Genomic DNA, 25,741 nt, shown 5'->3' on the forward strand with positions numbered 1-25,741 from the left:
GGAAAGGAAGTTATTGGTCAAAGGGCATAAACTTGCAGTTATAAGATGAATAAGTTCAGGAGATCTAATATACAGTATGGTGATCATAGTTAACAGTACTGAATTATAAAGCATACTTGAAATTTGCTTAAATGTTATCTCTGCAAAATAAAGAGTAAATAGGATGAGAGATGTGTTAACTAACCTGATTGTATAATAATTTCACAAAATATGTGTGTATCAAATCATCACGTTGTTTACCATCAAATTGTAGAATTTTATTCATCAATTATACTTCAACAAAGCTGGAAAACTAAAAAAGAAACAGGTGTATAATTAATAACAATGCTGGTTGTAAATTAAAACTAAGCGCCATATTTTTGGTGTCAAAATGTTTGACATTTTTAAGAAAACATGTATAAGTTCTGCCTCTTGGATGACACAATTTTAAATTAAGCTGTAAAAAAAAAAAAAAAGTACTGACAAAACAGTTCACTTTCAGTAATCTGGGTTTTCCCAAGTAGTTACACGAGAGCCAGTCATTTCGAATTGGACAGTTTGAGTTCCTCTTCAAGAGTCTGAAATGTAGGTCAGGGCTCTGCTGACATTTCCATTGACCTCAGAGCTGAAAATCTAGTGATCACTGACAGTCAGGCAGTGAGGAAAGAAGACACGACACAGCCAACAAGGGTGGCAGCCTGGCTCTGAAGTGGAATCATGTCCTTCAAACAGGTTGAAAGGTAAATAGGCAGCGATCATTCAAATACTTAAAGACAGATATATTTCCTTTTGAAAATACATGGGCCAAGTTGTTTTCTCTTGCAAGTTTTCATGATATTCCATGCAGTGGTTACTGATGAAGAGGGAATCTATAATATTATATGGCATCACATCACTTTAAATAATAATTATTGCATATTTCCATCAGTTAACTTCTAACTAGGAACATTTTTAGGGCTTCTGCTTCTTCTATGAAGAGAAGAATTACGATTGCTAACAAATTATGAAAGGGATCCCTATATTTCTGAGCCGGGGGACCCCAGTTGTTTTTAATGTTACTAGATATTTTATGCGATTTGATGAGCTGTGCATTGCGTTCTCTTGTTGTTTTACAGAAAAAGCTCAGGTTTTATTAAACAGATAAATACGTGAATAATGTTGATTGTTGAGTAAATGAGTTAATTAATGTAACTGATTAATTGAATAATGTAACTCTAGTTGTCAACACAACAGTATTATTAGGAATTTCTATAATGTGTTCCTTTCGAGTTCTCTACAGATAAAAGCTTTTTTCCTCTTTTTTGGTGGGTGGGGGGACAAGGTCTCACTCTGTCGCCCAGGCCGGAGTGCAATGGTGTGATCATGGTTCACTGCAACCTTCACCTTCTGGGTAGCTGGGATGACAGTCACATGCCACCATGCTGGGCTAATTTTTTAATTTTTAGTAGGGACGGGGTTTCACCATGTTGCCCAGCCTGATGTCGAAGTCCTGGGCTCAAGCAATCCACCGGCCTCTGCCTCCCAAAGTGCTGGGATTACAGGCATGAACCACCACGCCTCCCCGGATGAAAGGCTTTTTACAGTCTAACTGGTGATAGCACATATTGCTTAATCTCACTTCACTTTTCTTCATTTTGAATCCATTTTCTCTGGAATTCTGAAATTTTTGGCTCTTCCCAGGTTTAGCTCATCAAAGACTAGTATTTCTGGAGTGTGATAAGTACATAACTTTGGCAGGCAGAAGAATTCATCACCAGAAGTTAGCTCAGCCCAGGCACGGTGGTTCGTGCCTATAATCCTAGCACTTTGGGAGGCTGAGTTGGGAGGACCTCTTGAGCCCAGGAGTTTGAGGTTATAGTGAGCTATGATAATGCCACTGCACTCCAGCCCTTGTCTCTAAAAAAATTTAAAACATAAAATAAATAAAGAAGTTAACTCAGAGGAGGAGGTTTCTGATGAGAAAGGCTAGATTAGGAGGAATTGTAATGGATCAAATGCCCTACTGAGTTAATTCATAATCACTTTTGAAGAGTATAAAATTCCATTTGTTTGTTTTACTTCTCTATCTCTTGTTATATCTCCTAAATATACCAGTAACATTTCTTTGCTCTTTTTCCTTTCTTCCTTCCTTCCTTCCTTCCTCCCTCCCTCCCTCCCTTCCTTGCTTCTTCCTCCCTTCCTAATAAAAGGTTCCCATCAAATACAATAACTCTTAGGGAAAAATGTAATGCTTTTTATTATTTTACTAAAATATTACAATTTAAACATTTTTCATATTTTTTTCCCAGAGGATAACAGTCTTTTCCTGCTTCCAGATATGAATCAGGTCACTATTCAATGGGATGCGGTAATAGCCCTTTACATACTCTTCAGTTGGTGTCATGGAGGTATGGTGTTTTGTGTATCTACTCCTGTCTTTCCTTCAACAAATGGAATATTGAGTGATTATTATTTTCATGGTGTTATGTTAGAATCTCTGAAGAATACAAATATTATTAGACTGGAAAAAATGTGTGCATAAAAATTACACAGAATGAAATAAAAATGGCCCAATCGCCTTCCAAATGCAGGGTTTCTTTCTCAAATTTCCCTTCTGGACAGCCCTCTTACTCACATGTGAATATTTCCACAAAGGAGCCTATTAGTTTAAGTTGGCTTCTACCTTCAAACTATTATATCTGTTATATAATAACCTGTCAAACATTTGAATGTAATTCTATTTCACAAACCACTTATTGATAGTTACTATGTGCCTAGCACATAGTAACTGTGTGGACCATTGGCAAGAGTATGGTTTTATTCATTATATTCAAACTTTACTGAAAAAATCAGGCTTTATCTAAAAAAGAACAAAAGATTGGTTGAGTAGCTAGAGAATGGGGTTCAGATTCTACAGTGCCCAGTGTTATTTCTAATCTCACCTTTGAAAAATACTGTAGCTTCATCATCTCTCAGTTCTCTAAAGTAGGACAGCTAATTATATTTGCTCTTTAGACACTTAGAGAAGCTTCCAAGCTAACTCTAGTCTTGTGCCATGGTGCTGAACATCAATAAAAGCATAACAGAGGCTGGACTAGGTGGCTAATGCCTGTAATTCCAGCACTTTGGGAGGCCGAGCTGGGTGGATCACCTGAGGTCAGGAATTCGAGATCAGCGTGGCCAACATGGTGAAACCCCATATTAGCCGGGCATGGTGGTGCTCACTTACAATCCCAGCTACTCCAGAGGCTGAGGCAGGAGAGTCGCTTGAACCTGGAAGGTGGATGTTTCAGTGAGCCGGCATTGCGACATTGCACCCCAGCCTGGGCGACAGAGCGGGACTGTCTCAAAAAAAAACCCTAACAGACTAGTTTATGAAAGATACATCTAGTCCTAAAACTGTTTTCAATGGAATCATTTAATTAATAGAAATAATAAATTTAAAATGCAATAGTATGTTCTTCTGAATCTCTTGTTTTAATGTTTTACATGTAATTTATTATTTTTCCATTTATTTCTAGGAATTACAAATATAAACTGCTCTGGCCACATTTGGGTAGAACCAGCCACAAATTTTAAGATGGGTATGAATATCTCTATATATTGCCAAGCAGCAATTAAGAACTGCCAACCAAGGCAACTTCATTTTTATAAAAATGGCATCAAAGAAAGATTTGAAATCACAAGGATTAATAAAACAACAGCTCGGCTTTGGTATAAAAACTTTCTGGAACCACACGCTTCTATGTACTGCACTGCTGAATGTCCCAATCATTTTCAAGAGACACTGATATGTGGAAAAGACATTTCTTCTGGATGTAAGTGTTGGGGCACATTCGAAAAGCAAACAAAAGCTAGTCTAACAATTACCTGGTCATTACCATACTAGTCTAAAAATAGGGACAAAATGATATAGTTCAGTTTTTAGATTAGTTTCATACAGGAGCTGCAAACTCAAATATCTCCAGGGCCAGATTGGTGAACTATATGAATTGTAGAAGCTGATAGGAGCTATGCAGAGAAGAAAGTACACAGGTGGTCTCCTGGGGGGAGCCACTGCCCAGATCCAGTAATCACAGGGGCCCAGTATTCCTACATCTTTTGGCTCTTCAAAGGAAGACAGAAATATGAAATTTTAATGTGTACTCTCTAAATTTTAAAATGTTGCCAATACATTCAAAAAACATTTTTCACCTCTGCCCTGAACGAACACTGCATATGTGAGGGCCAGCACCCTTAGATTTAAAATGTTGCTCTTTTAATCTTGTTTTATTTTTCTAAACTAATATAATTAATCTTGAAGCAGATCCCATTGAGAAATTCTGAGGCCAAGGTTTAGGGGGAGTTGCAAAACTAGTTTTGTGCTCCCACTGTACTCCTAGGGTTGCGACCTTGGGCAAGTTGCTTAAGCCTCAATTCCTCGCCTGTAAAAGGAGGCTAATTATACAGACTGTGTTATGCACCTGATTTCAATAATTTATTTGGAAGCATATGATAAAATTTAAAGTACATCAGTACCCAAATCCTTAAAAATACATCCTTTTGATAAAACATAGGGAGAGTCTCCTACAATCCTCTGTTCCTAATCTCACTATTCCAATTTACAATCACTGTGTGTGTTACTGTAACTATTAATTTTTTTTCTTTTTCTTAAAACCCACCTTGAAGGGACTAATTATTAATTTATTTAAAAGCTTAGTCAAGTTAATCTTAAAAATATATGCTAAATTCAATCTGTGCTCTGAGTGTCCTGGAAGTATTTAAATCACTATAGTGATATGGGCTGGCTTGTATAATTATATACCTAGTTTTGGTTCTACTATTATGAAGGGGGTAAATCAATAAGTTCAGCACTGTTTTAACTCATATATTCATTCTCTATGGCACTTGAACCCATTTTCAGTAAAAAAATAAAGGAGTTTGTGTCTTTGCCGTGTTCCCTTCCTCCATACTTTTGAGAATCAAACCTCAGTTCTTGCTTCTTCTTCACATTTACAACTTAGCTGGGGGCAGACCCATATCACCACTACCACCTGACCCCATTGTGGCTGCTTGGAAAGTAAGAGGCTTCCTTGCTCTATAATGAAGCCATTGTCTTACTTAACTCTGAGCAGCTGATCTTGTATGCTTTTCAAGAGAGGGAACTATAGAAAGTTGTAGAGGTGAGTTGAGGAAGGAAAGTCATAGGTTTTGGAGTCAAAGAATAAACCTACCTTAAACTAATGCCTTAAAGCTGTTATAAACTTGCCCTAAATTGTGGAAATTAAACCGCAGGCAGACATCTTATCTGATGTATGAAATCTTCTTAGCTTGTCCACATCCTCAGGAAACATAACCAAACCTCAATGCTTAAATACTTTACTATTTATCTTTTGGGGGTGGGAGTGGGGTAGAGAGACCATACAATTTTTTTTGGAGGGCAAATAAGCAACTTTCACAGTTACAGGAAAAGGTTAGTTATTAATTTAAGCCAGAGGGAAAAAAGGAAGCAAAATAAACATTGTCTCTGTTAAAAAACAGAATTTCAGCAAATTTAGTTTCTAGATCTGATAGGTTTCTATTTGTGATTCATGAATCGGCAGCATCTCATTCTATAAAATTAATCTGAGTATCCTGGAGGTGTTTAAGTTACCATAGTGATATGGACTGGCTTGTGTAATTATGTACTTAGTTTTGGTTCTACTATTTGGTTCTACTATTATAACAGAACAGTTGGTTTTTGTAAGGTAGGAACAAGAAATGACATTTTTATAAAACCTACCAGATTGGTTAACATTGTTACTTCGGGTTGTTTTCCTTATAATGGTTAAAGCAGAGGGGGTTTCCTTATCATCCCTGCTCAGGTTGACTGGGCTCTTTCTACGTGGTTGCTTTGAATTTTCTGTTTTCAGGAAAAGCTAGTCTGTGGGAGTTTTACCTGCTTCCTTAAAGTTTCAGCTTGATTATATGTCACTTAACAGGAGTGACTTTGTTTTGATTTGGTATGTGGGGGCCTAGTGCAGGAGCTCAGTCCAAAACAATGGCCTCCTATACATTTTCGTTAATACCACCTTCCATGTGTTGCAGTTTGTATCACTGAGTACTCCCAAGAGCCCTCTCAGTGTTGGCTGAGGGGCCTCTGTCCCCAAACCTAACACCAGGCAATGCAGAAGATAAGAGAATGGACTTTGTTCCTCTTCCAGGACAGTCTAATAGAAATACGTTCTCTGCTGATGACTGCTTAGAAAGAACATCACTCTTTCCACTTATTTAACTTGTGAGTTGTAACTCCTTACATAGGCCTCTGGTTATGAGTGTAAAAATGTAACTGCCAGGTGAGAATTTACTCAAACCCCTGGATTCAAGCTGAATGTCTTCTTGAGCTCTACATTCTTAGCAAACAAAACTTCCTATTTAAGTAGGTCAAAAAAAGGTTTTTGAGGGTTTTGTGGCATTCTAGAAATCACATTGCTTTCACTGGACAACTTTGATCACAGGATATTTGTCATGTGAGATTTACTATGTCAACTTATCATCAGTGCTTTGAACAAAATGATTATATGTATTTTTTTAGACTAGAGACAAATTGTAAAAGACAAGATAAATGAGTCATTACTTTCCTTGAAAAGCTATCCAAATATATTTTAAAGTGCTGTGCTTTAATGTATAATTTGTGAAATATAAACCATATTATCACAATTTCCATTTGTAGCCACAATCCTAAACACTTCTTAGATTCTTTTTTTTTTTTTTTTTTTTTTTTTTTGAGGCGGAGTCTCGCTCTGTCGCCCGGACTGGAGTGCAGTGGCCAGATCTCAGCTCACTGCAAGCTCCGCCTCCCGGGTTTCCGCCATTCTCCTGCCTCAGCCTCCCGAGTACCTGGGACTACAGGCGCCCGCCACCTCGCCCGGCTAGTTTTTGTATTTTTAGTAGAGACGGGGTTTCACCGTATTAGCCAGGATGGTCTCGATCTCCCGACCTCGTGATCCGCCCGTCTCGGCCTCCCAAAGTGCTGGGATTACAGGCTTGAGCCACCGCGCCCGGCCTTAGATTCTTATCTAAGATTAAATGCACACATATTATGGGAAATTTGTTCTAATGAGACCATACCAATCATCAGATAAAATACAAGATGTCTTTTTTCGTTTAAAAATATCAAATTAAACCGTGCACAAATAGTCACGTTTCCACTTAATCATTTGTTTAAAATTTTAAGTATCTTTGACTTTTTAAATTTTGACCTTCTTTGGCCTTTATTTACAATGATGAAAGCACGTTTGTTATTCAATAAAAGCCTCTGAATATTTGTTTCTAACATTGCTATTAAGTATGATTACAGAACAATTAGGCTGGCCTGTGCCCTGCTTGAGTAAGAAATTGTAGAGTGATCTTTGCCAGAAGCATTGCATCTCTCTCCACTTTAATCCTTCTCGTTATTATCTTAATTGAGACAATCAATTCATGGAATAAACTTTATTGAGTGGTTACTATGCACCAAAAATGTGTTAAATGCTAGAAGTACAAAGAAGAGGAAATCACAGGCTGCTTTCAAGAAGCTCTCAGTAGAAAAGGATGCTTGGCTAGACTCTGAATTAACAAAAAACCTGGCCTGTGATTCCTGAGTGTCCCAATAATAGGGGAAGGGTGGGACTGGCAGGAAAGAGCAAAAACATAAGCCCCCTTTTGTACATCTCAGGGTATTCTCTAGTATCTAGTTGTATAGCCAGGTTTTGTTCTTGGATATTGAATAACCTGGCAATGAGGCCTAACAACAACTTGATGTTATTTTCATAACCATACTCACAGGCCCATCTTAAATTGCTTCATATTAACAAATACTTATTTGCGTGTGTGTGTGTATAGTCATCTTTTTGATCTTTTGCAAAGTTAATTAACCACCAGACATTTGTAACCCCAAGAATTCACTTCACGTAGGATGCCGTGGTGTAACATAGCCCAAACGATCTGATGGCCAAATCAATGACACTCTCTATCTGAAACCAGAGGGAAAAATAACTTCAGCACCAATCATTGTAATCAATGAGGGACCACAACTGAATCTCCAAAATGATTTAAATTCATGTTTCCACACTTACTTCATTTAAGGCTCAATTAAAACAAAGATTTATTTTACCCTACTTGGAGCCCAGTTACCATTGTAACTCAATGCTACAAGTCACCAAAACATTGTAAAGTACTTTTTAGTGTGTTATTACTGTTTGAAAATAGCTTTTTTGAAAAGGATATTAGACCTTCGATATATGAAAATAGTTTTTTAATTGTAAAATCAAATTGCATTCAATATAGAGAGTTTTAAAAATGTAGACCAGCAAAAAAGAAATACCTATCATTCCCATAATCCTATAACTTTGCTAGTAACCATAATCCCTCTTTAATAATTTGGAATATGTCTTTGAAATTTCAGACCCTCAGATTGAGAATGTTTCTCAATCTCTCGCTTAAATGAAACCACAAATTGAACCATTTTGCAACCTGCTTTTTTCACTTTGCCATATGATCATTACTTCATTAAATATACTTTTAATTCCTTCCAAAGGCCAAGTACTTAAATTGTCTTCTACAGCATTGCTTTTGGATGTGTTTAGGACTGGATTGTAGTTTATTTAACCTTATTTTGGAAAATTGAGCTTGTTTACAATTTTTTCATTGTTATGAACAGTACTTTAAGGGCACATCCTTTAAGCCAAATATTTTATATATCTATGAACATTTCATTAAGGATGCATTCTTAGATGTATAACTGCTGAGTTGCAAAATATTACACCTGCTTTTACAGATTGTGATATGTAAAGTGCTCTCCATAAAGGCTGGACCAATTTGTACTTCCACCAGAAGTGTGTTAGAGGACTTCCATGAGTCCACACCAACACTGTGTACTGTCATTTTTCAAAATCCTTGCTAATTTGATAGGTTTAAAGACATCTAGTACCGCCTTGTTTTGCAGTGAGAATAAAATTTTTAATATATTTGTTTATTATTTTACAAGCAAATTTTTGGTAAGCAATTTGCAGGTAAAGTGAAAGCAATATGTACTTAAGATATAAATCTTTGGATGGAACGTCAGATGCCTAAATGTCTGTATTTTTATTCTTTATGAGCTTCTATCCTTCCACTTGTCTTGTCATTCTCTGAGCAGTCAAGTGTCCCAGCAGTATTTCACATGTAGGGATGAAATAAGAGAGCCACACCTGAAAAGTGAATATTTAATAAACTCTCAATGTTTCTATATTTTAAAAAATCTTAATCTTATTCACTATTGAATGATATAACTGAAAATTCTGGGTGTCATTCGATAGTGGTTGGAGTTTCATAGGCTTCAGAGGCCCCAAAAAGTCAGTGTCATCAGAACTCTCTCATCTTTTCCTGTCTGCTAGGTATTGTTTTCCCCTGTGTTGGCTTCATTCTTAAATAGACTAAAGACTGTGAAAAAGCCTGTTTCACAATGACAGCAAGATGGCCACCAGCAACTAACAGCTCACATGCCACTCAGAGATAGCAGTTTCAGGAGCACAGAGTGTGCTTCTTTTACAACAGTTTAGAAAAAGTGCCTTGGAGAATTCTGATTGGTTCATCATGAGTCATATGTTCATTCCCAAGGGAAATTCTCCTATTAGTCAGCCTACCTCAAAGGCACACTTCTGTGGAGAGCCTCTTGATTGACAGGCCTTGGGGTTGGGGTGGGGGTGAGATTGGAGTGAGGGGCTAGAGGGGATGTCAGTTCTCAAGAGGGAAAGATGCTAGCCAACGAAAAATAAAAATATTCCCCATAATATGGCCACCTGGAGAAAGAGCTGGGCAGGAATAGGGGTGGGATGAGTTGAGTGGAGTGACGGGAAAAGAGCCTTGAAATAGAATTGCGTGAATACCAAACTTTTAAAAAACCTTGCTGTGGTGGTGGTAAAATACATAACATAAAATGTACCATTTTTACCATGGTTAAGTATACAGTTCAGTGGCACTAAGTACATTTACACTGGTGTACAACCATCACCACCATTTATCTCCAGAACCCTCTTATTGCAAGCTGAAACTCTGTATCCTTTAAACAAATATCCACTTCCTTCTCCTCCAAGCCACAACAACTGCCATTCTACTTTCTACGAGCTTGACTATTCCGGATACCTTGTGTAAGGGGAATCATGCAATGTTTGTCCTTTAGGGTCTGGCTTACTTTGCTTAATATAATGTCTTCAAGTTTCATCCACATCGTAGCATGTGTTAAAGTTTCCTTCTTTTTTAAGGCTGAATAATATTTTATTGCATGTATGAACACAAAACTTTTAAAATGAGTAGTGGAAAATGTGCAAGAGAAGAAGATAGTCTGCCAGAGTAGGAGAAGAAAACTACAAAGAACCCATTTGCAAGAGCCAAAAGCAAAGAGGTTTCTTTTCTTGTCTTGTTTTTGAGACAAGGTCTCACTGTGTCACCCAATCTGGAGTGCAGTGTGTTGATCATGGCTTACTGCAGCCTCAAACTCCTAAGCTCCAGGGATCCCTCCAGTCTCAGCCCCCCAAGTAGCTGAGACTACTGGGTGAGCCAGCACACCCAGCTTTAAAACAGAGAGCTTTCAAGGAGGGAGTGAGCAAAATATCAAATGCTGCAGAGAATTTCTGTGGACTTTTATTTTCATTACAAAATAGATGAAAAGGAACAAATAGCCTTCTTTCTTATAAAAAATTTTCAATGAAGAATGACAAGAGATGGGGTCTGTTGAAGAGAAAGTCATTGAAGACCTTAGCAACAATGGTTTTGGTGGAATTGTGGAAGCTGAATCCTGATTGTTTTGGGTTCAAAAGCATATGGGAAATGAAGAATAATAGGCTCTTTAAAAGTGTTTAGCTGTTAAGAAAAAGAGAAAGATATAGGAGTAGCTGGGGGAGACTGAATTTAGGATAATATAGTCAAGTATAAGAAGACGAGGAATGGATACTTGATGGTAAAGTGGGTTGCAAGGTAAGGTAGTAGGGATGGAATGAGGAGCAGGGAGGTGCTGAGTGCTGATTGACCTGATTTTCAAATAAAATTGTCAGTTTCTCAACTGACTACTTTATAGAGAACTTCATATTTCTTATGGCAGCTCCTAAGTGATATGTTTTGTTGCAGATCCGCCAGATGTTCCTGATGAGGTAACCTGTGTCATTTATGAATATTCAGGCAACATGACTTGCACCTGGAATGCTGGGAAGCTCACCTACATAGACACAAAATACGTGGTGCATGTGAAGAGGTAGGTCCCTTCCTCATGGCTTCATATAAGCGGTTCCACCCTGGTTCAGCCAGAGCTCTGCCTCCAGCGGAGATCCAAGAAATCAGCCTCAAACATTAAATATATACCCTGATTTATTCCTAATTTCCTACTTATGATCAGTGAACCTAGCAATGCCCTTTTCGGGCCATTAATATTTTCACTCTGGCAGGAAAGTATTCTATGATCTTTCAACCCTTTTTATTCATTTGTAGGTAACTGGTAGCAGGGGCCTAATGGTGGTACAGCCCAGCACAGTTTTAAATCATTGCTTAGGATGGGCACAGTGGCTCACACCTGTAATCCCAACAGTTTAGGAGGCCGAGGTGGGCGAATAACCTGAGGTCAGGAGTTTGAGACCAGCCCGGCCAACATGGTGAAACCTGGTTTCTACTAAAAATACAAAAATTAGCCTGGCATTGTGGCGGGCACCTGTAATTCCAGCTGCTCGGGAGGCTGAGGCTGGAGAATCGCTTGAACCTGGGAGGCAGAGGTTGCAGTGAGCCAAGACTGTGCCACTGCACTCCAGCCTGGGCAATAGAACAAGACTCCTTCTCAAAAAATAAAATAAAATAAAATAAAATAATAAATTATTGCTTAAATACCTGCTCTATTCTTCTTCTGGGGTTTCAACAACTTAATTTCCCCGAATTGCTATGATTTTTAATCTTTAAATGGGCCTAAAAATAAAACCTAAATACACGGGTTTGTTCTAATTCATTATGTGGAATTTGGCTTTTAAAGTGTGTATAATCATGCCACATTACCACTAAATTCATGGAAGCTATTAATTGTTAACACTGACCCTCAAATCTTAAATTTAGTGTCTGTATAGTTGATCAACTTTCCTGTTTGTCTCATACTAAGGGGGTTTTCAGGACAAAGGATTTCAGTTTTAAAACCTGGAAAGTTGTGGGCAAACTAGGACAAGTTGCTCACCTTATTCGTGTTTCTTGTTTTGTTTAGTTTATTAAAAAATAAAATTCCAGGGCAGGCACAGTAGCTCATGCCTGTAATCTCAGCACTTTGGGAGACTGAGGCTGGTGGATCACCTGAAGTCACGAATTCGAGATCAGCCTGGCCAACATGGCGAAACTCCATCTCTACTAAAAATACAAAAATTAGCTGGGCATGGGGGTAGGTGCCTGTAATCCCAGTTACTCAGGAGGCTGAGGCAGGGAGAAGTGCTTGAACCCAGGAGGCAGAGGTTGCAGTGAGCTGAGATCATGCCACTGCACTCCAGCCTGGGCGAAAGAGCGAGACTCTGTCTCAAAAATAGTAATAAATAAAATAAAATAATATAAAATGCCGGCTGGGCACGGTGGCTCGTGCCTGTAATCCCAGCACTTTGGGAGGCCGAGGCGGGTGGATCACCTGCGATCAGGAATTCAAGACCAGCCTGGCTAACATGGTGAAACCCTGTCTCTACTGAAAATGCAAAAATTAGCCGGGTGTCGTGGCACACACTTGTAATCCCAGCTACTCGGGAGGCTGAGACAGGAGAATCGCTTGAACCCGGGAGGTGGAGTTTGTAGTGACCCTAGATTGCGCCATTGCACTCCAGCATGGGCAACAAGAGGGAAACTGCATCTCAAAATATAAAAAATAAAATAAAATAAAATAAAATAAAATGTCTTCTGTGGTGTTTTTGAAGTACACTTTTTTTCTGTCAGTAATTCTTAAAAATTTCACAAACTATTTTTTAAAGCATTTATTGGACCCTTACTGTTTGCCAAGCACTGGGCCAAGAGCTTTATAAATGCTGCCTAATTTAATACCTGTACAACCATGTGAAGCACTGGGATCCTACAAATGCTTGTGTCCTCCTAAAATTCATATGTTGAAACAAACCCCCAATGCAAGAGTAACAAGAGTTGGGGCCTTTGAAGTGAGATTAGGTCATGAGGGTGAAGACCTCATGGATGGAATTATTGCCCTTCCATAAGAGGTCTGAAAGAAAGCTTGTTTGCCCTTCTACCCTGTGAGGACACAGCCAGAAGGTGCTATCTATAAAGCAGAAAGTGAGCCCTCACCAGACACTGAATCTGCTGATGCCTTGATCTTGGACTTCCAAGCCTCCAGAACTGTAAACAATAAATTTCTGTTGTTTATAAATTACCTAGTCTAAGGTATTTGTATAGCAGCTGAAAGAGACTAAGACAGATGCATGCAATTATTTTTCCCATTGGTATAGACAAGGGAACTGAGACTTAGTGAGGTCAGGTATGTATCCGGGACCACACAGTTGCAGAGAAGGAGAGGTGGAATTTGAACATAGGTTGCCTGACTGCCTTCTTTTTTTTTTTTTTTTTTTTTTTTTTTTTTTTTTGAGACAGAGTCTGGCTCTGCCGCCCAGGCTGGAGTGCAGTGGCCGGATCTCAGCTCACTGCAAGCTCCGCCTCCCAGGTTCACGCCATTCTCCTGCCTCAGCCTCCCGAGTAACTGGGACTACAGGCGTCCGCCACCTCGCCCGGCTAATTTTTTTGTATTTTTTAGTCGAGACGGGGTTTCACCGTGTTAGCCAGGATGGTCTCGATCTCCTGACCTCGTGATCCGCCCGTCTCGGCCTCCCAAAGTGCTGGGATTACAGGCTTGAGCCACCGCGCCCGGCCCTGACTGCCTTCTTAACTTATTTTCTGCCGAAGGCATGTGAAGGTCCAGATCGCAGGGCATCTTTAAAATATTCTGTTCAGTTCTCATCATTATGGAAGGGAATAACCTTCTTTTTTAAAAAGTAATCTTTTTATTTATTTATACAGTGTTTGTTTTCTGTTTGTTTGTTTTGTTTTTGTTTTTGTTTTTTGAGTCAGGGTCTCTGTCACTCAGGCTGGAGTGCAGTGGCACAATCTTAGCTCACTGCAACCTCTGCCTCCTGGGTTCAAGCAATTCTCCCAGTCACCAAACCTGGTCTGTATTGAAGAGAATAACCTAATCTTGCTCTCTCTCTCTCTACCTGTTGGATACTCAGAATAATTTTGATTAAGTGAAACCTAAAAAGCAGTACCTCTTCATTCAAGAAAGTGCATGTAGAAACTAGAAGATTTAATGAACACATTACTAGACCTGGAGTTACCAGCTGCATGCCATGGGCAAGAGGCATACACCTTTCATTCTGAACAGGAGTTAAACAGAGGCATATTCCAGTACCAAAGAGATGATGAAAACTCTGATATCAGGGATGAGTAGAGTTGATGGATGAGATGCAATATGCTAAGTACTGTGCTCTGTACTTCATGTGCATGACATCTTCAATTCTCAACCTTGTGAGGGAACGATTGTTATTGTTCCCATCTTACAGATGGCTTGGGGAGCTCACATTACCTCTCCAAAGTCACTTGACTAAGAAGTAAAGGAGCAGGGATTTTAACGGGGATCTCTCTGGATAAACCACTGGAGACTAAACCTCTATCCCTTGCCTATAGGGTAAAGTAGAAAAGCCATGACAGCGAGACAACTAGAGTCTCATTGCTAAGTCAACTTTAGGAATTTGAAGGTGAGGGCAGTATGGCAGCGACCTTTTCACTTCAAGCTCACAGAAAAACCAGGCAGTGCCAGACTGACAGAGAGCCTAGTGTCTTGAGGATATTCACTATCTCCCCGAACCTGGAAGGATCTCCTGAACTGCTGATCCTGGTTGTTTGGTTAATTCATTCTTCCTTTGTTTTTAATATAACACTTTATTAAGTATAGTTCATCTACCATACAATTCTCCTTATTTAAAGTATATCATTCCTTGAGTTTTAGCACCCATCACTACAATCAATATTGAACATTTTCATCATGTCCAAAAAAATCACATCCACCCATCACTACAATCAATATTGAACATTTTCATCATGCCAAAAAAAAGCACATCCATTAGCAGTCACTTCCTATTTCCCCTCAATCTTCCCAGTCCATGGCAACCACTATCTGCTTTCTGTCTCTGTGGATTTGCCTACACTGGACACTTCATATAAAAGGAATCATATAATATGTGGTCTTTTGTGACTGGCTTCTTTCATTCAGCATAATGTTTTCAAGGTTATCTATGGTGTAACATGTATCAGTACTTTATTCCTTTCTTTTTTTTTTTTTGAGATGAAGTCTTACTCTGTCGCCCAGGCTGGAGTGCAATGGTGCGATCTCGGCTCACTACTACCTCTGCCTCCCGGATTCAAGTGATTCTCCTATCTCAGCCTCCTGAGTAGCTGGGATTACAGGTGCACACAACCACTCCCGACTAATTTTTTGGATTTTAGTACAGACGGGATTTCACCATGTTGCCCAGACTGGTATGGAACTCCTGAGCTCAGGCAACCCTCCCGCCTTGGCCTCCCTTAAGTGCTAGGATTACAGGCGTGAGTCACCGCGCCTGGCCCTTTATTTCTTTTTTAAATAATGTTCCATTATTTGGAACACATTTTATTTATTTATTCCTTGGTTGATGAACTTTTTGGTTGTTTCCACTTTTCAGCTATTATGAATTATGCTTCTATTAATATTTGTGTACAAGTTTTGTATAGACATATTTTTATTTCTCTTGGGCATACATTTAGGAATAGTATTCCTGGGTCTCTTGGTAATTCTGTGTTTAATCTTTTGTTCAACTGCCATAATGTTTTCCAAAGCAGTCACACATTTTACATTCCCACCAACAGTGTATAAGGGTTCCAGTATTTCCGCATTCTTGCCAACCTTTGTTTTTATCTTGGTTATTGCTATCCTAGTGGATGCGGACTAATTCTTTCAAGCCTGATTTACCTGCCTTCTGAGGTTCCTCATAGTAAAACTGCATTGCAAATTCCGGATAGATGAACCACAATTTGAAAAAATATATTTGTTTGATACAATTTTAAACTTGCTAACCCCGACCTAATTTCCTATTTAGTATCATAAAAATATTTTCTGAATATTTTATAAAACTATGTATTATATATTTCTTTTAAAATCCTGTAATGCGTTCAAAATTATATATGTTTAAATTTATTTACATGTGACGTTTGAGGAACACATTCACTTTATAAAGTAAGGAATATTTGTAGTAGTTATGAGTACTAAGATTGTTCTCAGTACTCAAAAAGTCACTCTGAAAGTATTAAGAATAAGTTTACTAAAGAGAATGCTTTCAGAAATATTCATTGCAAAGAGCATGAGCTTTAGAGTTTTAGATTTAATTTCCAGTTCTGAAACTTATCAGTCAGGTGTCTTTTATGATACAAATATCAGAAAACGCAAGTGCAGGCCAGGCGCAGTGGCACTCACTTATAATCCTAGCACTTTGGGAGGCTGAGGCAGATGGATCACTTGAGGTCAAGAGTTCAAGACCAGCCTGGCCAATATGGTGAAACCCCATCTCTACTAAAAATACAAAAATTAGCAGGGCATGGTGGCATATGCCTGTAATCCTAGCTACTCAGGAAGCTAAGGCAGGAGAATCACTTGAATATGGGAGGTGAAGGTTCCAGTGAGCCAAGTTCATGCCATTGCACTCCAGCCTGGGCTACAGAGTGAGACTCCATCTCAAAACAAACAAACAAACAAACAAAAAACCCAAAAAAACTACTCAAGTCCAGTCACTTAAATAGACATGGCCTTATTTATATCAGGTCACAATTACATGTAATAACAGGTGGCATGATAATTCAGTAATACTCCAGGGATCTAGGCTCTTTTCCTCTTTCTACTCTGCGATATTCAGCGTGTTGACCTTAATCTTTGGATGCTGTATCTCCAGGCTTCTCATCCAAGTTCCAGGCAGGAAAAGTGGTAAAGAGCAAAGGAGTTCCTCCTGTGGACTTGCACCTACATTGAGTTGGCCACAACGGTGTCACATGTCTACTCTGTCTGGATGGGAACCCGGTAGAAGGGCATTGTAAATGGAGTTTGGTACCGTCATCCAACAGTATTAGCCATAGTTGCTAGCTGTGTAATCTTAGAAAAGTTATTTAGCCTTGCTGAGCCTCAGCCTCCTGTGAAATGAGGATAATTAATACCACAAAGCTTATAAAAAAGCAAATTATAGGAAGTGATTTGCATATAGGAAACGCTTACAATTAAGTACAACACAAAATGGTGTCTTAGTCTATTCAGGTGACTATAACAAAATACCTAGACTGGGTAATTTGTAAACAACAGAAATTTATTGCTCACAATTCTGGAGGCTAGGAAGTCCCAGATCAAGTGTCAACAGATTTTGAGGGTCTGTTCCTCATAGATGGTGACTTCTATATGTTCTCACATAGTAGAAGGGGCCAGGCAGCTCCCTTCAATCTCTTTTATAGGGCCACTAAATTGATTCATGAAGGTAGAGCCCTCATGACTTTCCCACTTTCTAAAGGCCCTACCTCTTTTTTACATTGGGGTTTAAGTTTCAACATGTAAATTTTGAGGGTACACTAATATTCAGACTATAGCAAAGGATATTATAATATTATGGCCCAAGGGAAACCTGACTGATTTGATTGAGAGAAATATTAATGTAAAGCCATAAAAATGATTATTTATAGGATATTATAGACAATTTTATTCATATATTTTTAAGTAATACAATAATTTTGGAAAAAATCTAGAAAGAGATGTTGCATGTGCTCTAATAAGAAAGACTTATCTTTTATATGTCAATAGTACATTTATTCATTCAAACTAGAATGTAGGCTTAATGTGGGCAAGGATTTTTGTTTGATTTGTTCATTGCTGTATTGATTGAACCTAGAATGGGGCCTGACACATAGTAAATGCTCAATAAATATTTGTTGAGTAATTATTCTAGTTGATAACTAGAAATAGACATTTCCTGCATCTCCCTTTCATTGTCTAGTTAAGTAATAATATAAGGTCATATATATTTTAAGAATTATTTCTCCCACCTTCTTTCTTAAAATCCAGCAATAAACTATAGCCAACCTCTGATAAACCTAACCAAGTTCTGAATTGATGGGGGCCAGATTAATGGGATTTTATTACATTTTTAAAGAGGACATAAAAGATATAAAAGGTTAGCATAAAAAGAACGTTCTCCTCTGGTAAAGTCAAAGGACTAACTTCCATAAATATAGACAGGTCAGAAAAGGAAACAAACACCTATTTATCTAATGATTAATTACAAACAAACTAATGAGTTGAAAAAAATTAGAGAAGAGGGCTGGGTGCAGTGGCTCACGCCTGTAATCTCAGCACTTTGGGAGGCTGAGGTAGGTGGATCACTTGAGCTCAGGAGTTTGAGACCAGCCTGGGCAACATGGTGAAAAATACGAAAAATACAAAAATTTCTACAAAAAAAAAAAAAAAATTAGCCAGGCGTGGTGACGGGTGCCTGGAATCCAAACTACTTGGGAGGATGGCTTGAACCCAGGAGGCAGAGGTTGCAGTGAGCCAGTGTACTCCAGCCTGGTTGGCTTAGCCAGACCCTGTCTCAAAAAAACAAACAGAGAGAGAGAGAGAGAGAGGGAGGGAGGGAGGGAGGGAGGGAGGGAGAGAGAGAGGAAAAAGAAGGAAAGAAAGAAAAGAGAAAAGAAAAGAGCAAGTCAATTTCTCTAACTGCCAAAAAATCTTTCCCTCCAGGAGAAAGCTGACTTATAATGAATGTTGTGGTCGAGGTAGTATTAGGTTTAAAGGAGCTCTTCTAAATGTTCAGTTATTAGGGTATTTTCCACGTTGGCAACTAGGTAGAGATCAGCATGTGCAAGGTTTCACTTCTAACTCATGTGGTTCAGTTTTCCAGTAAAATCACATGTACAGAGAAGCTTTTTACCTGAGACCACCTACTCGTTTCTCCAGTTGCAGAAAGGCAGTGTTTCCTCTATGGCAACATAGGTGCCATCAGGGGCCTCCTCGTGTTGGGGTGAAGTTGTAAAGTAGAATTTTATCTGTTTTGCTTCATCTTCCCAGCACCTTTGTGATGGCATCGCCAGACAGAGCCTCGTAGCTGTTCACATATTTTCTTTTACCTCCTGTGTTTTGCTGTTTCAAAGGGTAATGATAGGAAAAAAAATTTAAAATAACCTGTGCTAATAACCCTACTGTAGTCCCACTATCTTCAGCAATTTCATGTAAATATATTTTTTCTTTATCTTGGAAACACTGGTAATGTCTGTCTCAGTGCATTCTACTTCATAAATATTTGTTGAATAAAAATGCATGAATGATAGCCCTGCATTCTGTCCCATTCAAGTCATCTTAGCAAATATTTATTTAGCATTTGATGGTTTCCTGGAATTGTGTTAAACTCTAGATATTAAAAAAAAAAAAAAAGACACCATCTCTGTGCATGACAAGCTCATAAACAGTTTAGAATAACACCAATTTTGGGATTTTTCAGGCACCATGGAAGACCAATAAGGCAAATATTTTTAGATGTGATATCATTTTAAAGTCCTTAAATTCAATGGCCTCCTCTGCCGATTCATAAGGCCTGTTTGTTTTTGCCACATCTTCTTCTCTACGTACGTATTTTTAATAACCAGAAAGAGTTCTTAGGTGTGATTCCAAATATTATTTTTAAGGCTATGTTAGGTTTCAGTAATTCCTTTAGGACTCAAAATGTAGTTTATATTTTAGAATCCATTTCCTCACTGATTGTGAGCCCAGGGAGCTAATTGTGGCTGGAGACAAACACAACCTTGCTGACTGATACTGCTTTATATTCGTGACCACTAACCTCAGCTGGGCCAGGAGAGCCACACAGTAGTCTTACTACATTTCACTAGCCAAGTCACTGTCTTGCTAAGCCCAGTCATTACTTCATTACTTTTTCTCTCATCTCTCCTCTCCAGTATCTTCCCTTCCTCATTCTCTATTGAAGGCCTGCTTCCTACTTTCCTGAGAAAACAGACGCAATGAGAAATACCACAGCCTCCCCCATTGACTAATACGTTGACATCTGTACCCATATGCTTGATCTTTCCTGCTATTGCTATGGATGAATTACCATTGCCCTAAGGTCAACTCTCTCTAGGGTACTAGATCATATCCTGCCTGCTTACTGGAGGACACTGCTCCAAAACTTTCCTCTGTTCCTTCTGCACTGTCGTTGTCTCTGTCTTTACTGCATCATTCCCATCAGCTTTTAAGCATGCTGTAGCCTTTGCCCTTTTGAAAAATATAACCCTCCCTGGGTCCCTGTCCTCTACCACCCAATTTCTCTGTTTCTTTTTATGAAAAAAATCAAAAGAGTTGTCTGTACTGTCTGTCTCTATCTTCCCTCTTCTCTCTTTTATCCAGTTTAGTCATGTTTTGTGTCCTTACCACTCCACTGAAACAGCTCCTATCAGAGTCACTGATGATTTCCCCATTGCCAGATTGAATGGTTTAGCCTCAGTCTTTATCTTTCTTATCAGAAACATTTACTCTCCTAGCATTTAATGTCGCTCTTCACTTCCTTCTTTCGGCTTCCAGGACAGGACTCCCTTTTGCTGCTCCTCTCACCCTCCTGGAAGCTTTATCTCAGTCTCTTTTGCTGATTTCTCTTCATTTCAGATAAATTCATAGTGACCCAGAACTCTATATTTTGTCAGTCTAAAAAAAGACACTAGGGAAAATTATCTCCAAATATGTTGCGTTTACTTGAGAATATAAATAAGGATTATAATACAGAATGCATGACATGGCAAGGCAGCAGTGCATTTGGTGAGGGAGAGGATAAAGGGAAGCTTTTATTACCAAAAAGGGATGTATGTGAGCTGTTTAGAAACAGAGTTCATTGGTTCCAGAGGCTCAAAGCCAGAGTGATTGTTAGTTAATTAGTGGAGATGTGTTACTGGGTAAGGGGTCTTCCAAGAACATCTTATCTGGATTACTGCAGTCCTAAAGAATGTCTAGTGATAAACCTTATCAAAGCAGGGGATGAATGAAAGGTTTTTAGAAAGTCCTTGGAAGCAGTTCTTATCTCAGACGTGTAAGCATGGGCCTCCTCTCCTTCAGGTCTTTCCTGCCCTATTTTGTCTGGGTCTGGTAAAAGTGTTTTCATCCTGGTATGTGCAACTTTCACACCTCAGACCTCTTATTATCTCTATCTACAGTCATTTCCTAAAGGATAGCCTTCAAATTTATGGTGTAAAACTCCCCAATGTATACCTCTGTCTGAGTATCTCCACCAAATATAGCTGCCATGTTTCTAACCTGTCATTCAAGCTATCTTGAAGTTAACATTTTCAAAACCAAACACACCCAGTTTCCTCTCCCCAGACTTGCATTTCCCATTTCAGTAAATGGCAACTCTATCGTTTGCATTATTCAGGTCAAAATCAGGTATATCCTCCTGGATTCCTCTCTATTATGCCCTTCATCTAATTGATCAGCAAAACCTTCTGGCTCTATCTTGTAAAATGACCTCACCACCTACACTGAAATCCAAGTTGCATCATCTCTCACTTGGGAGTACAAGAACTTTCTAACTGGTCAACTCGCTTCCTCCAGAGTCCCTTACTCATGAGTTTTCACAGTAATCCTTTTTACACGCACCTCAGGCCACATCACCCTTCTGCTCAGAACCTCCCATTTCACTCAGAGATCAAAGCCAGAGCCCCTCAAGGACTCTTTGTGACCTTACAAGTCTTCTAAACTTTCCCCTCTTCCAAAACTCTCTGATTTCATCTTTAATCCCTTTCCTAGTAAAACCTCACTGACCTCTTTGCTGCTCTTTGAACAGGCCAAGCAATGTCCTACCTCAGGGCCTTTGCGCGTTACCTAGAATGCTCTTCCTCCAGAGAGCCGCAGGGCTTCTTTATTGCCCTAATGTCACCCTCTCAGATAAGACTTCCCGCATCTCTCTAAAAACAAAACCCAAAAATCCCGCCCTTACTCTCAGAACCGCCTAACCTTTCTACTCCACTTTATTTTTCTTCTGAACATTTCTCACCATACATGGATCAAATTCTATATTTATTTGTTTCCACCAAAATGTGTGCTCCATGACAGTTGGGACTTCATTTATTTTGTTCATTGTAGCCCCAATATCTAAAAATATACTTGGAATATAGTCAATGTTAAGTAAATATTTATTGAATGAGTGACTAAATGAATGAAAGACACTATTTACCATTATCAAGATGAATCTGTAATGTTTATTGAAAATCTGTAAATTACAACTACATCTAGGTGCTCAGGGAACATCAGAAAAATATGCATTATACTAACTCCCTTCAACAAATCATCTGTCATGTATTAGCCCATGAAAAAAAGAAATAGAAATAAGATATTTAAAAACTTTGTAATACACAGTTCTGTAAACGAGGAAAAACCAAAGTGTTTTTCTCCTTTCTACTCTCAACAGCACTTCGGACACCAGATGTGGGAAGATTTTCCCCACACACCAATCATTTCTCCTGCAGACATCAGCTAGATGTCCTCTAATTTAATTCAATTCTGACTCTATCTACCTGGAGGTAGCATCAGATCCCACAGGCTAAAGGCTCAGTCCCACAAGAGTCAACCCTATCTTAAATGCTAATCACAAGCCCTGGGTCATGAACTGTGCTTTTGACCAACTGGCTAAAAATCGGGATTTCCATGATACACTCCTCAGGTTTGATTAACTTGCTAGAGTGTTTCATAGAACTCAGGAAAACACTTTACTTATATTTATCAATTTATTATAAAGGATATTACAAAGGCTACAGATGAACAGCCAGATGGAAGAGATGCATGGGGCAAGGCATGCGGGCACACCACCCTGCAGACATCCTCATGTGTTCAGATATCTGGAAGCTCCCTGAACCCAGTCCTTTTGGGTTCTTATGGAGGTTTCATTACATAAGCATGACTTATCATATCATTGGCCATTGGTGATCTACTCAACATTCAGCCCTTCTCTCTTCCCAGGATATGGGGGTGGGTGAAAGGGTGAGGGGGTTGGGAGGACTGAAAGTTTCAATCTTCTCGTCACGTTGTTGGTTCCCCTGGCAACCAGCCCCTACCCCGAGCCTCTCCAGGAGCCCCCAGCCATCAGTCATCTCATTAGCACTTTGGAGATTCCAAGGGTTTTAGGAGCTGTGTGCTGGGAACCAGACAGAGACCAAATATATATTTCTTATTATGTCACAATATCACAAGTTCTATATAAAAATAACCCTAAGGTGTAATTAGTCATTATTATCGGATTCTTCAATTAAAACAGTGCTTTGTGGTCTAGGTGCTAATATGGGGTAGACTTTAAGAGCAGAATTAAATTACTTAGTAACTATGGTTACTGTCAGTTTGAAAATACATTTCCATTTTGACTTGTGGTCTCAGTATGTGTGGTAAAAGAATTAGCCACAAACCAATGAAGAACATACAATGTGGTTTTCTCTAACTGGAAAATATTCAAAGATGTCCTACTTACTACTTACATAGAGTTGCCATTTCCTTGTTTTCACATTTGAATTCTGACTTAGCATGAGGTTAACATACCTTATAACAAGTTCTCTGTTAAGGTATTTACATTTCATCTTATTTCAGAAAGAATGTAAAGTAACTATGTAAACATCTTGATTTAATGGTGTAATTTAACTTAAGATACAGTGATACAAGAGAAATTTCACTGATAAGAAATATAGCAATTTTAAAAGTTTCATTTGTATTCTTTAGAATGTGTCAAAGTCACATATCATAATTATCTTTTTTTTTTTTTTTTTTTTGAGACGGAGTCTCGCTCTGTCGCCCGGGCTGGAGTGCAGTGGCCGGATCTCAGCTCACTGCAAGCTCCGCCTCCCGGTTCACGCCATTCTCCTGCCTCAGCCTCCCGGGGAGCTGGGACTACAGGCGCCGCCACCTCGCCCAGCTAGTTTTTTGTAGTTTTTAGTAGAGACGGGGTTTCACCGTGTTAGCCAGGATGGTCTCGATCTCCTGACCTCGTGATCCGCCCGTCTTGGCCTCCCAAAGTGCTGGGATTACAGGCTTGAGCCACCGCGCCCGGCCCATAATTATCTTTTTAAAAAAAAACAAGAAAAAAAAAGGAGACATAGTGTCAGTCATCCAGACTGGAGTGCAGTGGTGCAATGTCGGCCCACTACAGCCTCCATCTCCTGGGCTCAAGCAATCCTCAGCCTCCTGAGTAGCTGGGAGGACGGGTGCCCGCCACCGTCCTGGCTAATTTTTGTATTTTCAGTAGAGACAGGGTTTCACCACATTGGCCAGGCTGGTCTCAAACTCCTGACCTCAAGTGATCTGCCCGCCTCGGCTCCCCAAAGTGCTGGGATTACAGGTGTGAGCCACCACGCCTGGCCTCAGCCAGTATCTCTTAATTCAGAATAATTGTTGTTTAATGAGTTCTTTATTATGAGGAAGCCATGTACTCTGTTTCTTATTTCATTTACTCATGATAGCAACAACGTTACTCCTATACTGAGGATGAGTAACCTGAACTGTATAGACCTTCAGTAACTTGCCCCAAGTCTTACAGCTTATCAAGGGGCAGAGCTGGGATTTGAAGGTAGGTCTGTCTCTAAAGCTCAACCCCTGTGATTTTAGTCGCCATGACATATCCTTCTAGTCCTCTCATGGTGTTCATAGTGATCTCACGCTGGTATGAGGAAAGGGACAACACAGAAAAAATACACTGGAACTGAAAAACCTGAGCTGAACAAGAGGAGTTGCTCCTCAGCCCTCCAATGACTATCAGCCTTAGAGAGATTCCTTGACCACTTGCTGAGGTTGTCTTGTTCTGGTAGTAGCAATAAGTTTATATAAATTATATAAAATACAGAATTTCTATAGTACTTAGACATGTGCTTACTCCTTGGTATTAATAGCATAAGGCTGGTTCCTTTTTTCTGTGTCTCAGCAAGCGTGTTTCTTGGATTCCAAAAGATGTAAGTGGCTGGCAGGTTTAATCCTGGTGGGATATTTTGGGGCTAGAAAAATGTAGGAGTTGCTGAAAAGATGTATGGTAGTAACAGGACTTGGTGGAGTCCCAGAGAGGGACAGTGATTTTTAACCTCCATTGTCTCCACAAATCCAGTCAAGGCTGTCTCCTGAGAGAGAGGACTGTTGATGGTATTATATTCAAAAAATCAGGTTAGAGTCTGCCTCAATGGCACAGACACTATAATTGGAGCAGGACAAAGAAGATGGCATGACTCCTGATCAAGGACGGCATGCAAATTTGTGAAGTGTTTCCATCTGATGAAAATAAGAATGTATATGGCTGAGCACAGTGGCTCATGTTTGTAATCCTCATGTGGGAGGATCCCTTGAGGCCAAGAGTTCGAGACCAGCCTGGGCAACATAGGGAGGCTGCATCTCTTTTTAAAAAAATTATTTTAAATAAAAAAATTCGTTGGGCCTGGTGGCACATGCCTGCAATCCCAGCTACTCAGGAGGCTGAGGTGGGAGGATCACTTGAGCCCAGGAAGTCAAGGCTGCAGTGAGCTATGACTGTGCCACTGCACTCAAACCTGGGTGACAGAGTGAGACCCTGTCTCTAAAACATAGAATAAAACAAGAATGTAGGCTACTTGGCTTTCCAGCATTTGTTCAGATTTCAAGGTTATTTTCCTTCTAAAGTAGTATATCTATATCAAGTTCAGTTTCACGATGTAATGCAATTAACTTAGGAGTCTGAAAGTAATATACCACACA

The 25,741-nt window shown here is 39.3% G+C and overlaps 1 protein-coding gene across 1 annotated transcript in view; it reads left to right on the forward strand.

Annotated features, from left to right (window-relative positions):
• Positions 1 to 579: 579 nt before the first annotated feature.
• Positions 580 to 25,741, forward strand: part of IL23R (interleukin 23 receptor) — an 87,207-nt gene continuing 62,045 nt past the window's right edge. Inside the window, exons 1-4 of the mRNA XM_033225240.1 lie at positions 580 to 719; positions 2,268 to 2,366; positions 3,480 to 3,776; positions 11,062 to 11,185. Of these exons, the coding sequence (XP_033081131.1) occupies positions 2,297 to 2,366; positions 3,480 to 3,776; positions 11,062 to 11,185 (491 nt within the window). The 5' untranslated portion in view covers positions 580 to 719; positions 2,268 to 2,296. The remainder of the gene's footprint in view (positions 720 to 2,267; positions 2,367 to 3,479; positions 3,777 to 11,061; positions 11,186 to 25,741) is intronic.

The sequence above is a fragment of the Trachypithecus francoisi genome, unplaced genomic scaffold, assembly GCF_009764315.1.
Source record: "Trachypithecus francoisi isolate TF-2019V2 unplaced genomic scaffold, Tfra_2.0 Lachesis_group12, whole genome shotgun sequence".
Taxonomy (NCBI): Eukaryota; Metazoa; Chordata; class Mammalia; order Primates; family Cercopithecidae; genus Trachypithecus; species Trachypithecus francoisi.